This window comes from Oncorhynchus masou, chromosome 30, assembly GCF_036934945.1.
Source record: "Oncorhynchus masou masou isolate Uvic2021 chromosome 30, UVic_Omas_1.1, whole genome shotgun sequence".
In the NCBI taxonomy this organism is placed as follows: domain Eukaryota; kingdom Metazoa; phylum Chordata; class Actinopteri; order Salmoniformes; family Salmonidae; genus Oncorhynchus; species Oncorhynchus masou.
This window is the reverse complement of record NC_088241.1, coordinates 6,348,372-6,364,250: the sequence shown is the minus strand read 5'-3', so window position 1 is coordinate 6,364,250 and position 15,879 is coordinate 6,348,372. Positions and strand designations below refer to the sequence as shown.

Here is a 15,879-nt window from a genome sequence, read left to right as displayed (position 1 = left end):
CCATATAGGCAACAATATCTCCCCACTTGTCATTTTATGGTCACACCACATAGGCAACAATATCTTCCCACTTGTCATTTTAAGGTCACACCACATAGGCAACAATATCTTCCCACTTGTCATTTTATGGTCACACCACATAGGCAACAATATCTTCCCACTTGTCATTTTATGGTCACACCACATAGGCAACAATATCTTCCCACTTGTCATTTTATGGTCACACCACATAGGCAACAATATCTTCCCACTTGTCATTTTAAGGTCACACCATAGGCAACAATATCTTCCCACTTGGCTCGATTTTATTTTGTTACAAAATACACACATACAATTTTACACACTATTCTATTGTGTGAAACTATAATGTGAACCATAACCCACAGGCCTATCAGGACAGTGTTGACAACAAAAACTACAAAATAGACTAAACTAAAAGATGGAATACCATTTTCAAAACTGCAGCAGACATCTTGTTGGTGCTTAGATATAAAGGTAAAAAATACACACAATATGTAAAAATACAACATAGTGTATATTTTACATATCATAATTGTTGGTTATATAATAATACTAATGTTTTGGCTACATTTACAAAAGAGTCACTACTCAAAACACTCACTATGATACAATACTCTGGTTGTTCTTACACAAAACATGTTTTATTTTAAAGCTGTTTTTAAAGAGGTCTCTGCTCCTAAACACCTCCATCCTCTCAACATCTCTTATCCATCTCTCCCTCTATCACTCGGTCATCAGACTACTAGAGGTGGAACCCCCCAGCTCTCTCCCTGCTTCGCTCAGACTCTGCCCGTCTATGTTGACCTGTGTGTCCAGCGAGGCCACGCCCAGGGCGTCCCACCCCACCGAGATGGTGTCGCCAGCCCTCTCTTTCTTTCCCAACTCCACCATGGGCATGGCCTTGGGGTTGCTCCTCCCTTGCCAGCTGTGGCAGTAGGAGAGGCTGCCTTTGGGGGCTGAGGAGAGAAAGAGGAGAAGGGAGAGAGAGAGAAAGAAAATGTGTGAGAGAGAGAGTTATCAGTCATTCTGCACCTGTCCAGTCCACACCTGTAGCTATGAAAGACTCCTTACTGTCAGAGTAGCTCCCTGCTCTTCCCTGCATTCTCCTCCTCTCCCCGTTCTGTCTCCCAAACAGCATGTCGTACACGTCCTCTCTGAACTCCTTGTTCATGATTTGGTAGATGAAGGGGTTAATCATGCAGTGAGACTTGGCAAACATTGCTGGTATCAGAGACACCATAGGTGGCAGGCAGGACACCGGCCGGTTGCTCCCTGTCTCCGACTCCCCCTCCTGGCCTGGGGCTGAACTGCGAGTGGAAGCAGCAGGCAGACTGTGGCCTAAACCAGAATAGGAGTAGGGATCTGGGTTGGTCACGTCCCGCAAGGATTCTCCAGGGTCGTAGTAGACGCTTCCGTAGTTGCTTCCGTAGTTTTCCGTGGAGGTCCAATTGAGGAGACCCATAATGTTGGGGATGTTTGGGAAGGCTGAGGCCATCCCAGTGGATCCTCCAGTCCCCATGGAGGGGCCTCCTCCCTGCATGGCCTCCCCGGCCCAATGCTCCTCCTTGGGGGCCAAGGCAGAGTAGAGGGAGACAATGGCATAGGGAGTCCAGGATAAGAGGAAGGTGGAACACACCACAGCTGCTATCTGGGACAGACAGACAATAGATGAAACAGAAAGATATAATGTGCTGTCTGTACTTACACACTTGTTACAATGTTAATACAAAAGTTATTCCCTGGTAGTTCCTCTGCCTGGAATAAAGCAGATGTTACGACATCTTTCATTTCAAGTCAGTAACTAAGCTTCTTCTAACGTAGTCTGCTTTCCACATACCTTTGTGAGTCTCAGGTCTTTGTTGGTGTGAGTGACAGTTGAGGAGGGAATAGATGCCAGAGCGCGACTAGAACGGTAAACCTACACAGAAAGACTTGTCAGTAAACACAAACAAATGCACAAGGGCCACGCTCGCTAGACCACCTGTTGGTTACAGCTATTGAATCCACCATCACGGTAATAGATCATGCTTGCTGGACTGTAGTCAACATGCATTCCATACGTTATAGTGTGCCCCACTGAAAATATGCCAGGACAATTGATTGATTGACAATCAATGAGTTACATGGCATGCCATTTTCTGTAGTCTGAGTTGAGTTCCCTGGACTCTCCCCTACTGAATCAGCTGGGTGCAGTTTCTCTCACCGTCAGCAGAATGGTCATGTAGGAGGCGACGATGGTCAATGTGGGGAGAAAAAAGCACATGATCAGGATCAGCAAGATGTAGAGCCTGTCAATCAAAGATGACCTCATCCCCCACCTCAAAGAAAAGAGGAAGAAGAAGATGTATATTTATACATACTTTTATAACCTCATACCCAGGCTGAATTGCTACTGCTGGATGAGATGAATGCCTTAATAACTGCAGACTCACTCTCTCACACACACACACACACACACACACACACACACACACACACACACACACACACACACACACACACACACACACACACACACACACACACGCACGCACACACGCACGCACGCACGCACGCACGCACGCACACACACACACACACACATCAAAACAGAGTCTAATAAGAGAGAGTCAGGAGTACCAGTTTATGGTGCAGCTGGTCCCAAAGGGTTCTGGTCCGTAGCTGCCGAAGCCAAAAACAGGCAGGGAGGCCCAGAATAGAGAGTAGAACCACACCAGCCCTATGGACATGGACATGTGACGTTTCTCGATCCACTGACCTGGTAGAGAGAGATGGAGGAATGTTATTCTTTTATTTCACCATTATTTATTCTCATTGGGTAAGATCTATTTTTTGAGAGACACCTGATTGTCCAGCATGTACTATATTATAACCAGACACATAGGAGAGGGATGTGACTAAAGTGAAGCACGTTTTTCATTTATTTTAGCAGGGAGTCTCATTGAGACCAAGGTATCTGTTGCAAGTGAGCCCTGAAAATGGTTGCTAGTAGTTTAAATGGTTGTGTGTGATATTTACGGGTTTCTATTTCTTTATGTAGTGTTGCATGTTGGTAGCCCAGACATTAACCCTGCCTGACAATTGCCCTTCCTTTAAAAAAAGTGCTACCTTAATTTAACTAGGCAAGTCAGTTAAGAACAAATTCTTATTTTCAAAGACGGCCTAGGAACAATGGGTTAACTGCCTGTTCAGGGGAAGAACGACAGATTTTTACCTTGTCAGCTCCGGGATTCAATATTGCAACCTTTTGGTTGCTAGTCCAGCACTCTAACCACTAGGCCACCTTCCCTTTCCCATAGCTACCTGTGTGACTACCCCTAACCAGCAATACAATAACATCATTGCTGCCTAGTGTCTACATAACTGAAAAGTCATCTCCAGGTCAACAAGATCAAGCTGGAGTCTGAACCAATCAAAAATATAAAAAACTGCTCTTACAATAGTGCCCACAATTACCTCTACAACGTGGGCTTGAAGAAAGAGTCGGACATACAGACAAACAGATTATAAACTACACTACATGACCAAAGGTATGTGGACACCTGCTCGTCCAACATCTCACTCCAAAATCATGGGCATTGGTATTGGTATTTTATTTGGATCCCCATTAGCTGTTGCAAAAGCAGCAGCTACTCTCCCTGTAGTCCACATAAAACATGAAACATAATACAGAATGACATAATACAGAACAATCAATGGACAAGAACAGCTCAAGAACAGAACTACATACATGTTTTTAAAGGCACACGTAGCCTACATGTCAATAACATACACACAAACTATCTAGGTCAAATAGGGGAGAGGCGTTGTGCAGCGAGGTGTTGCTTTATCTGCTTTTTGCAACCAGGTTTGCTGTTTATTTGAGCAATATGAGATGGAAGGAAGTTCCAAGCAACAAGGGCTCTATATAATATTGTACACTTTCTTGAATTTGTTCTGGATTTGGGGTCTGTGAAAAGACCCCTTGGTGGCATGTCTGGTGGGATAAGTGTGTGTGTCAGAGCTGTGTGTAAATTGACAATGCAAACAGTTTGGGATTTTCAACACATGAATGTTTCTTATAAAGTGAAGTGATGCAGTCAGTCTCTACTCAACTCTCAGCCAAGAGAGACTGGCAGCATAGTATTTATATCAGCCCTCTGATTACAATGAAGAGCAAAATGTGCCGCTCTGTTCTGGGCCAGCTGCAGCTTAAATAGGTCTTCACTTGCAGCACTGGACCACACGACAAATATGGAGTTGGAGTTGAATAATATGGAATTGGTCCCCCTTTGCTGCTATAACAGCCTCCACTCTTCTGGGAAGGCTTTCCACTAGATGTAGTAACATTGCTGCAGTGCCTTGCTTTCATTCAGCCACAATAGCATTAGTGAGGTCTGGCACTGATGTTGGGCGATTAGGTCTGGCTCGCAGTCGGCGTTCCAATTCATCCCAAAGGTGTTCCATGGGGTTGAGGTCAGGGCTCTGTGCAGGCCAGTCATGTTTTTCCACACCAATCTCAACAAACCATTTCTGTATGGACCTCGCTTTGTGCATGGTGGCATTGTCATGCTGAAACAGGAAAGTGCTGCCACAAAGTTGGAAGCACAGAATCGTCTAGAATATCATTAGCATTAAGATTTCCCTTCAGTGGAACTAAGGGACCTAGCCTAACCATGAAAAAAAACAACCTGACCATTATTCCTCCTCCACCCAACATTACAGTTGGCACTATGCATTCGGGCAGGTAGCGTTCTCCTGACATCCACCAAACCAAGATTATTTCGTCGGACTGCCAGATGGTGAAGCGTTTACACTGCTCCAGAGTCCAATGGCAGCAAGCTTTACTCCACAAACAGTTATTGCGCTGACTTTGCTTCCAGAGGCAGTTTGGAACTCGGTAGTGTGTTTTGCAACAGAGGACAGATGATTTTTACGAGCGACATGCTTTCAGCACTTGGTGATCTCGTTCTGTGAGCTTTGGGTGGCCAACCACTTCACACTTCACTTCCACTTCACAATAACAGCACTTACAATTGACCTGGTCAGCTCAGTTGACAGCTCTAGCAGGGTAGAAATTTGATGAACTGACTTGTTGGAAAGGTGGCATCTTATGACGGTGCCACATTGAAAGTCACTGAGCTGTTCAGTAAGGCCATTCTCCTGCTTATGTTTGTCTATGGAGATTGCATGGCTGTGTGCTCAATTTCATACACCTGTCAGCAACAGGTGTGGCTAAAATAGCCAAATCCACTAATTTGAAGGGGTGTCCACATACTTTTGTATATATAGTGTATGTTTAGATTAGATCATTGAATGCAGAGGTTCTGTTCAAAAATCAATTATCTGACATGCTAAGTAGAAAGGGCATATTCAAAGCAAGGGCCTTATTTATGCTCTGACCCACTGACTAAAGCCTCAGGGAAAAACGGGAAGTCAATGAGGCCACTAAAAGGGGTCAGGGGTCAACAACATCCTTTTGTGTCACCCCTTTTGTTCTTTCAATTGAGTATCAGACATGTATTTCATGTAATGAAATGTTTGAAGAAATATCAGATAATGATGAAGGATAAATGTAGCCTATGGAAGCTAAATGTTTTTGGGATTCAACAACACTTTATCATTGTCTTCCTAAGGGAAAATATGTAAGAAATGTATCAAATGAAGAATATAATAAGTATGTGCACACGACTCAAAAAGATAGCAAAAATAAATAAATAATAAAGGGAATCCCACTGACCGTATCTGAAGCTGCAGATCTTGAGGCAGCGGTCCAGAGAGATGAGACAGGTGGTGATGAGGGAGCCGATCCCAAAAACAAAGCCCTGCAACCCGTACCACAGGCACCCTGCTTCCCCAAACACCCAGCCATGGGACACACTGGTGGACCAGAGGAGGAGTTAATGACCTGATAATGATCATTGGTCGTTGGAACACTAAGCACTTTGTCTGATTCATGGGATGTGAGTGTAAACTGTCAATTGATCTGGATAAAAGACATCTGCATCATATCATTCTGTCTAGTTTGATATTCATACTATCAGTATAGGGGATTGAAGATTGGTTGACAGGAATTGCTCACCTGGAAATTATGAGGCATGGCGCCCCCAAGAGGCTGTATCCAAAATCACAGATGGCCAGGTTAATAGTCATGAGTTCTGGTGGTCTGAGTTTCTTCTTCTTTCTACAGTAAACCAACAGCACTATGCCATTCCCAACCACGGACACTACACCTGGAGAAGAAGAGAGGAGAGAAGGAAGAGAGGAGTGGGGAGATAGGAGGTTTGAAGCGACGGGGAGAGAGAGAAAGATAGAAGCATAGAGACAGACCAGCTCACTGTCTGCTCTTGGGTATAATAAGGGTCAGTAAACCGTCTGTCATTTAATATTTCAACCGCTGCTACCTTCCTGACCCCTCAACCCACTATGCGGCTTTGGAAGCATCGGGGAACCAATCCGAAGTGAATAAATGCTCGAGCTGAATCGACATGGTTGCTTACTGGCTGGCTGGCTGGCCAGTGGGGTGCAGGGTGCTGTTCATAGCCTCATTTGATTTGTTGTGTAGGTAATTATTGGGAGCAACAGGTATGGAATGTTCCATGCTGTGATTCCTCATGTGTATCCTCTCCTCTCTTCTTTCCTCTCACCTTTCCTCTCTCCTTTCCACTCTCCTCTCTCATTTCCTCTCTCATCTCTCTATGTATCTTCTGTCCTTTATGTATCCTCCTTCCTTTCCTTTCTCTCCTGTCCTCTTTCCTTTCCTCTCTCTATGTATCCTCTCTCCTCTGTCCTCTCTATGTATCCTCTCCTCTCTGGTGTGACCCTGGGGTTGCTATGCTAATACACTTTGTATTCAGTCTATCACCACAGCTCCGTAATGGAAACAGTCATAGAGAGTTAGATCACTGACTGACTTGATCAGAAAGGTTGATCCCGATGGATGACAGATCTGTGTTGAAACAAAGTAAACCCATTCAGCCATCTGCGTGGGCTCTGGATTCCGATGATTAAGATGTGAAAAGCTGTTGCCCAGCTTATATATCGAAACCCTTTCAGTCGTCTGGGATCAAATTATATTTTGTTCATATTGTTTTTAAGTCTTGATTTATCTGAACAGAATTTCACCCCCATAAATATACCTTAAGCCAAGCCTAATACTTCTACACTGTACAGATTATGTTCTGATTATTCTACCAGTGAGTTACTCAGGAGGAATACCAACCAAACTCTGACATTAACTGACACCAACACTGAATCTCTCGTCTGTGATGAGGAGAGATGCCTAATTTCAAATCAACCAACAACCCTGAGCCTCTATGCCCAAGTCTCTAGACACTCGTATAGATCTGAAATTATTTGATAAAGTATTGTAATATCTCAAACTTGCCCTCTACGCTTTGAGGATTTTTCACCATATTGCTTATAGTACAAGTAGTGTAAAATCCAATCCTTTCAAATCTCTATCAGTGGTTAGAGGGTATAGGGGTATAGTGGCTAGGGGTGAATGTGTTGTAGGCAGATGGTAGATTTGACTCACCTGTGAGGATGAGGAAGATGGCGACTCCCAGGTCAGTGCTGGGGGAGAGGTGAGAAAGGAAGGCAGGAGGGATGGAGGATGGGACAGAGCCCCTCCACGAGCCATTTCCTCCCAGAGACATCAACTGGTGGAGAAAATAAGACAGAGAGAGATTTTACTGTAAAGCCCAGTAGATAGACGAGGTCAGAAGAGAGAGGAGGAGAGAAACGTACTGAGACAGAGAATGTGCTAGAAAGTGGAAGGTAAGAGGATTTAACCCCCTAGACATGCACAGAAAAACAGAGTGAGAGTTAAGGATGTTAAATTCCCCATAGTATTAGCTAACGCGGATATAGATAGAGAAAGAGAGAAAAAGAGAGACAGCAATGGTGGGGTAGTTATATATTGATGGAGAGAGCAAAAAAGAGAAGAGGAGAAGGGAGAGTAGAGGGGAAAGTTTAGAGGAGAGCAGAGAGGGTAGTGGAGAGGAGAGGGGAAAGGGTAGAGGAGAGCAGAGAAGGGTAGGGGAGAGGAGAGGAGAGGGGAGACAGGGGGTGAGCCTGTGCACAATCAGGGGAAAAGTGGAGAATTGGAAAAGCAGGAAGAGAAAAAGAGAGACAGCCAATTGAAACACACACAACTATTATCACAGAATCAAACTCACTGTTCAGTTCAAAGCTGAAAGGAGATCACTCACACACACACACAATAATGAGAAATCAACAGGTGACACACACACCAAGAGGAGCATTCTTACTCACCTTCCTCTTCGTCTGTCAACCTGCCCCTCTCTACCTCTCTTTTTTACTTCCTATCTCACTCTTTTGTTCTGTCTGTCTGTGTTGTGAGTTAAGCTCTTTTTTAAATCTTAAGCCTCTGTCATTTTTTGTGCTCTATTTCTGAGAAGAGTAAATCAACTTGCTGTCGACAATCTGGCGGAGAAATGATCAGTGAGTGTGTGGTCTGAAAAGGCACACAGAGGGAAAATAAATGGAAGGATCTGAGCCTTTTTGACCTCCCTCTCTCTCTCTCTCTCTCTCTCTCTCTCTCACTCTCATCAATCTCTTTCTCTCTCTTCTATGCTCTCACCCTCTTTCTCCCATGCTCTCTTTCTCTCTCTCTGTATATCTGTCACTCTTTATCTCTCTCTCCATTGTTTAAACTGAATGCCGTAGAAGAGATATCACCAATTGTGATATAATAAGAGCACAACTGTAACTGACTCATAATTTGTATGTGTCTGTGTCTAACAATGAGAGCAACAACACCCAGGAGACACACGTCTTCTCTTCAATAAGATTATGGATAGATGGTGATCTGACTACAGGAGAATAATGCTTCTCTTACTGACTGCCTTGTCTGAGCATGACGTGAGAAAGATAGACACTGGGATGTTGAAATAAATACATAGCTTACTGGCTGCAAACTGAACTACAACTTTAACCCAATCTTCAAGCCTGCTCTTATGGGGCTTAAAGTCTACCTACACACACAAGTCTGACTTGAAAAGTTACAATAAACTGTGTATGTTTACAGGCTCAGCTTTACGATCAGAGGATGCCTTGGTGTGTAGCAGTAGGTGTTCAGCCATCAACATGTTCTCTCTCCTGTTGACTCACACCTTAGTCCAGGAAGTCATGCTGTGTGTTAGTCACTAGTAGAACATGTGACAGCATTTTCACTCATTAAAGCTAACAGACACTAATTCATTACTTATAATTGATTAAGTGGTTCATTTGAAAAACAAATGATTTATGATTATCAATTAGTATGATGGACACCCAGTGTTCTCTAAGCCCTTCTGTCCACTAAGCACCAAGTCAACTATAGTGGAGTAAAGTGAAAGCATGAAAACCTCCCTACGTTCTCTATAGGCACCACAAGTCCACCTAAAGCACCTGATACACACACTGTCAAGTTGACTGCAATCACACTGTTCATTAAGCCCCCTGCAGCCCCCATAGGACCACCATGCTGTGAAACCCCTAGTCTAGAGGTTGTTGGTCTCAGAAAAGTAAAGCCCAGTAGAGTTGGCTTACCTCTCTTCCCTTGTCAATACCATCGATTGGGAATATTTTATGAAGGCCAATTGCGTAATCATAATGGTCGGCCATTGTCAACTTTAGTTAGTCACGCCAGAACACCCTTGGCTTAACAAATGGAGCAGGTATTGAACTGAACTGAGGGGGGGGGGGGGGGTAGAGAGAAATAATGATTCATCTCAGGAAGGGGGAGAGAAATATAAGAGGATTTAACACTGATGGAAAAGGACACTGTGCAGAAAGGGTTTGATTGGACACAAATGTATTAATTTCTACCTTTAAGATTCTGTGTATTGCTACGTATTACACTGTTGGAGCTGAAAACAAGAATGTCGCTGCAAATCTGTGTACACGACCAATAAACGTTTGAGTTGAGAAGAGAGAACCGGCAGAGGAAGTGATGCGATCATAGAACCTAAGTTAGTGTCTGGGTTGTTTGAAATCCTGGTTCTGTCAAATGCACAGATTCTTACAAGAGTAAACGGATCAGATATATGCTAGCATCAGTGAGAACATTCAGATAGATGTTTTAGTTTACAGAGCAACCTCATTGTATAGATACTATACCTAAACTACTCCTATGTACCCAGGGTCAGGAATAATTGTGTTGTATAGTGTTTCCATTGTGTATGAGTGATTGATCACGTCAGGTTCCTGAGCTTAATAGAAATAACGAAGGAATTATTTAAGAGTTTGTCCTTTCCCATTATCAACATTTATATACTAAATAATTTTCCTTTTGTCCCATCAAGTGAAAAACAGGAAGCCATATTTACTCAGAGGACTTTTATTCCGCTTCTGAATGAAGCAGGTTCAGTGCAACAAACAGAGTAAATCTCTTCACACCCAGATTCCATCTCACCTTTCACAAGACCAGAACAGGGGCTTTACAATACAAAAATAAATTAGTTGTGATTGTTAGTTATTTGTTTAATGCGGGTAACTTTCTCATGGCAAGGGCGATAGTCCAATCGAATGGGAAATATGTGGTCACATGACATAGCGCAGTAGCGTTTGGTTGGTTGCTTTACTCCTTGGTGGCCATGTGAGCCATCAGGTCAATGACGCGGTTGCTGTAGCCAAACTCATTGTCATACCTGGGGAGAGAGGAGAGACACGGTCAGGTTTCTTCACTCACCAACAATGTGTAGGTGTGTGTGTGTGTTCGCGTGTATATTTGCAGAGGATGAATGCGTACCATGTGACCAGCTTGACGAAGTGGTCGTTCAGAGCAATGCCAGCGCCGGCATCAAAGATGGAGGAGTGGGTGTCGCCGTTGAAGTCTGAAGAGACAACCTGTTGCTCTGTGTATCCAAGAATTCCCTTCATGGGTCCATCGGCAGCAGCCTTGACAACCTTCTTGATGGCGTCGTAGCTGGCCTGTGGTTCAAGGAAACAAGAGGTGGGTTGTCAAATTGTTCCTAAATTTACAATGCGAACTAATCATGTATCAATTAAGGCATTGTCTTGTCTACTCAACAATGGGCTTTACTGCAAACTTTATTTAAAGATGTGGTCACTGTGTCTAACAACTAGTCCTAGGACAGTGATATATTTTTGATTGTATTGGCAGGTAAGGTACACCATAGGGACAGACATGTGTATTGGCAGTTTGGTAAGGCAGGGGGAGGGGCTACTCACAGGCTTCTCCAGACGGACGGTCAGGTCCACCACTGAGACGTTGGGGGTGGGGACACGGAAGGCCATGCCAGTGATCTTGCTGTGAGGAAGAAGAGGGGGTGACAGCAGCATAAGGTCAAAGTTAAACTTAGTCCTCTACAGTTTGATATACAGACATAACGACTGGTTCTTAGACAAATGTCTGTTTCATTGCTATACATTTTACTGTTGACGGAAAACTGTAGTGGCAGACTAGTGTTATAAATGTGTTACTGGTCTAGTTAGAAGTTGTGTCACAAGTGAATGTACAGCTGTATCATAGTGTTTTACTGGTGTCTAGTTAGAGGTTGTGAACTTCTGATACTAGTATTATAATTGTGTCTTGTTTTACTGGTTGTTATTAGTTATTTAGAGGTTGTGGTACTGACCCGTTCAGCTCGGGGATGACCTTGCCGACAGCCTTGGCTGCTCCGGTGGAGGCAGGGATGATGTTCTGGCTGGCACCACGTCCATCCCTCCACAGCTTTCCAGAAGGACCATCAACAGTCTTCTGGGTGGCGGTGACGGCGTGAACGGTGCTCTGAGAGAGAGATGTTAAGGGAAGGAAGATGAGAGATCCACATTAAGGAGGTACAGAGGTGGTAGTGGGGGACGGCTGGATAAGAAAAACAGATGGTGTGTTGGTGATCTTAAAAACAGTCCATCCCTTGTTCTGTACTGTTAGTGTCTTGTGTCGGTGTGAAATCTGTCATCATGTCAGATTAAGCCCTCTAGGTGATTGTTCCCAGGTGTTGCGTTTTAATCCGTACCATCAGACCCTCAATGATGTGGTAGTTATCGTGGATGACCTTGGCCAGGGGAGCCAGGCAGTTGGTTGTGCATGAAGCATTGCTGTGGAGAGAGACGTGCTAAATTATAGTCTGAACTGCAACAGAATAGCCAGGTGTTGCAGGTAGTATCTGTTAAGTGGAGGGAGTGTGTGTGTTGAGTCGGAGGGAAGAGGGTCTCACCTGACAACCTTGAGGGAGTTCTCGTACTTCTCGTGGTTCACGCCCATGACGAACATGGGTGCATCAGCGCTGGGAGCAGAGATGACAACCCTCTTGGCACCGCCCTTCAGATGGGTCTGGAAGAGGAGATGTTAGAGTCCAGTACTACATTTTTTTGTAGCCTGGTTAAATATTGTTGCCTAGTTATTGTATGTATTCAACATAATGCACCACATGCAGGTTAAGCCTGATGGGTAAAGTCATGTTATAAAGGAGTCATTTCTGTTCTAAAGATATTCTCATATCATACAGATCTGGATGCCGTGTCTACTGATGGGGATACTTACAGAGGCCTTCTCAATGGTGGTGAAAACACCTGTTGACTCAACTACATAGGTGGCACCAGCATCTCCCCACTTGATGTTAGCTGGGTCTCTCCTGAGAACGAGAGAGAGGAGGTTCAGGGTTATGTTATGAGGAAGCAGAGCACCATGGACTAATAGACTCATTTATATTGTTATGGATTCCACAAGGGGGCGCCATTCCATAAGGCCACAAGGGACTTCGGGTCTCTTCTGCATATTCTACAGATGCTGACCTGATTTGTATGATTTTTTTTCAATGTGAAAAAAAAGTGAATTATTTGTTACTAAATTAATGAACTCACTCGTGGAACACAGTGATTTTGTGTCCATCGATGACCAGCTTGCCACCCTCAGCCTTGACCTCACCGTGGAAACGTCCGTGGGTGGAGTCATACTTGAACATGTAGACCTGGAGAAGGAGAGGTGGTGAGTCTCTTGGCCTATTGTTAATAGATCCCAAGTTATGACAGGGCCTTGGTTTGTTCATTGAGGGTGTCAGGGTGACAGCAACATTCAAAGCTCTTGAAGTTAATGAAACCACTTAATAAGTTAGGGTGAAGAAGTAATCTATACATAAGGTAAATATTTCACTAAGTCTTAAAACCTTAATTCTTTATACATGTCAGGGATCAGTACATTTCTCTCCTGATTCAGTGGGCTAGAAGTCCCTGGTCCATTGTAGGCTTTAGGCTACTCACCATGTAGTCCAGGTCGATGAAGGGGTCGTTGATGGCAACAATCTCAACTCCCTTCTTGGAGTGGAATGCAGCACGGGTCACCAGACGCCCGATACGGCCGAATCTGGGGGACAAGACGATTCATTCCATTATTCATTGATGTCACACCCAGTCCTCAACAATACTACGGAATTTCATAAACCTCTCGTTATTGAAAAACAAATTAAGTTGGGGGACTACCACATCTGTCTCTCCTGTATTATAATGTAACAGCTGGTGCCTTACTCAGTAGGGAGCCATGTTTCAAAGGTCGCAAATAGAAATGTCATGTATAGAACTGAACTGACATTTCTGTTCCACAACATTCAGGTAGCACCTGAAGCAAAAGATTGAAGACTGGATATAAAGAGCTTTCAGAGAAATCTCAAATGAACATGTGGTGACCTCAAAATACTGTATTTCCAGAGAAAGAGGACAGGGTTCAGGGGTTTTTGTATCACAGCCAGCAGAGTGAACAGGACTGAGGCTTCACTCTCTGTGGAGTAAAGTCCTGTCTGCCCTCATGTGGTAATCCTCCCCCATGAAGTGAGAGGCCTGTTTAATTAGTAGTTACTTTTTAACTAGAAAAATCAGGTTCACAGAAAGACAGGCTCTGATACACAGTCCTCCGAGAGGTGGAGGGGAGGCGAAGAGGAGGATAGGAGAGGGGGAACTGCATATCCCCCTCACATATGTGAGTAGTGAGGCCAAAGACACATTTTCAACTGTAGACTGGACAATAAAACTGTTCTATTCAACTAAGCACAAGGGGGTCACTTGTCTACTAGTGAAAACATCACAGAGAACAAGAGACCACCAGAGTGACCGTCCCTGGATGTGTGTTCTGCTAACCAGAGTGTGCCTTCTGCAAAACACAAGTCTTTACACAGTTCCTGCTCTTTAGTCGCCGAGCTAGTTTACAGTAAGACAGCTATTAAAATGTTCTGATGGTTCAGAATGTCAACAAGACACGACTGTACCCCTGATCTTTCCTCCAAAGGGTGCCTGGCTAAAAAAAGACTGGCACAAGAGGATACAGAGAGGAGGGTCATGTAAGCCAAGCTCCTCTCAGGGCTCATCTGAATACCACACATCATCGGGGATGACTTGCGCATCATATGAAACTTGTGTTTCTCGCAAACAGGGGGCGGGTCCTTTCGAAGGGGCATCGGTACTCCCTGTGTGAGGTTACCAGGGTACAGCCATTAGTAAGTAATGAAATCTTGATTGTATTCATTCCTACAATTTTGTTTTTATTAATTGATATTAGCGAGATTGCCATTTCAAATAGATAGCAGGTTCAAAAGCGTAAGCTCTGCACTGGGTCAAGCCAGAGTAGGAGATTCTAATCTGATTCTAATCCTGTGTGTGTGGGGTGATAAATTGTTAGATTGTGTGTGTTGTGTTAGTTAAGGGGTTAAATGAAAATGTGTCTTACCCATTGACACCTACTTTCACCATTTTGCCTGAGTTGGTCTAGTCCTCTGTGGGGGGTGGGAGAAGGAGAGACATTAGCTATTAAAACAAATATTGACCATCCATTATGATTTCTGGGGATTTCCATACTTTATGGCATAGAACTCTGCAGCCGAGTTATAGCTTTAAGGTAAGCAGAGGCATAGAGAACATAGCATAAGAGAATAATAGAGTATGCCATAGGTTCCCTAGAATAGATCATTTATCTGAACAGTATATACACATCAAATGTCTGCAACTCATAGTAAATTCATGCAAAGAAGAAAAGTTGCATTTAAAAGCACAGCAAAATGTTTTAAACTGGAATAACATGTGCGATAGTCTATTTAAGCAACAGTTATGAACTTTGAAAGTCTAACTAAACTTTGTCACGGAATCAGAGTTCAATCACGGCAGATTGAAGTGACTCTAACAAGAGGTTTGAATAATCTTTTCTAAAGCAAAAAAAAAGCTATAGACATCAAGTAGTTGGAGCTGCATCTCATCAACTATGACATTAAATAAATGGTCACGCATGAAACAAGTCTTAGAATAAACCAAACAATCGAAAGGTTGTCAGTTTTTGGCTTGACACTCCCTAATCTTGTTGCAATCTAGGCCCATATTATCCCCAGCCATTTAACGTAGTTAGATATCCTAATGTAGCCGTTGGTTGGTCATTTACCGTTTGTGAGATGCCTCAATCCTGTCTTACGACTTTCGGGTGTGAGTGGGGACTGGCAGAGCTGGGCTACCTATTTATTTCCACCCTGTATGGACACGCCCCTTTGTGTGCTACGGGCTCTAAACCCCGCCCCTTTCAGAATGTCAAGGTCCTAAGGAAGTTGTGACGAGTCAGCCTATTATAAATGTAGTGTATGTAGCCTAACAATAAAGCTGTATTAGCTATAGTATGAAAACATTAATTGGGTCTTGCTGTGTTCACCCAGTTTTAGTTTTATTTAACTAGGCAAGTCAGTTAAGAACAATTTCTTATTTACAACGACAGTCTACTGTGAAACAGTGGGTTAACTGCCTTGTTCAGGGGCAGAATGACACATTTTTACCTTGTCAGCTTGGGGATTTGATCCAGCAACCTTGCGGTTAGTGGCCCAACGCTCTAACCACTAGGCTACCTGCCTCCCCTTGCCTGGTATTTAAACTGCAGCTGGCCTA

The 15,879-nt window shown here is 43.8% G+C and overlaps 2 protein-coding genes across 2 annotated transcripts; both read right to left on the bottom strand.

Annotated features, from left to right (window-relative positions):
• Positions 1-359: 359 nt before the first annotated feature.
• On the bottom strand, positions 360-8,460 carry LOC135523059 (melanopsin-B-like). The gene is made up of 9 exons (XM_064949784.1): positions 8,278-8,460; positions 7,538-7,661; positions 6,083-6,233; positions 5,741-5,880; positions 2,641-2,779; positions 2,225-2,339; positions 1,859-1,939; positions 1,093-1,669; positions 360-977 (listed from the first exon to the last, which is right to left on the bottom strand). Exons 2-9 carry the CDS (start codon positions 7,656-7,658, stop codon positions 745-747), a joined length of 1,557 nt encoding a protein of 518 aa, XP_064805856.1. The 5' UTR covers positions 7,659-7,661; positions 8,278-8,460; the 3' UTR covers positions 360-744.
• A 1,869-nt stretch (positions 8,461-10,329) lies between these two features.
• On the bottom strand, positions 10,330-15,454 carry LOC135521889 (glyceraldehyde-3-phosphate dehydrogenase). The gene is made up of 11 exons (XM_064947672.1): positions 15,389-15,454; positions 14,687-14,732; positions 13,231-13,333; positions 12,835-12,941; positions 12,515-12,605; positions 12,189-12,304; positions 11,988-12,069; positions 11,607-11,758; positions 11,200-11,278; positions 10,757-10,938; positions 10,330-10,655 (listed from the first exon to the last, which is right to left on the bottom strand). Exons 2-11 carry the CDS (start codon positions 14,707-14,709, stop codon positions 10,586-10,588), a joined length of 1,005 nt encoding a protein of 334 aa, XP_064803744.1. The 5' UTR covers positions 14,710-14,732; positions 15,389-15,454; the 3' UTR covers positions 10,330-10,585.
• Between the last annotated feature and the right edge of the window lie 425 nt (positions 15,455-15,879).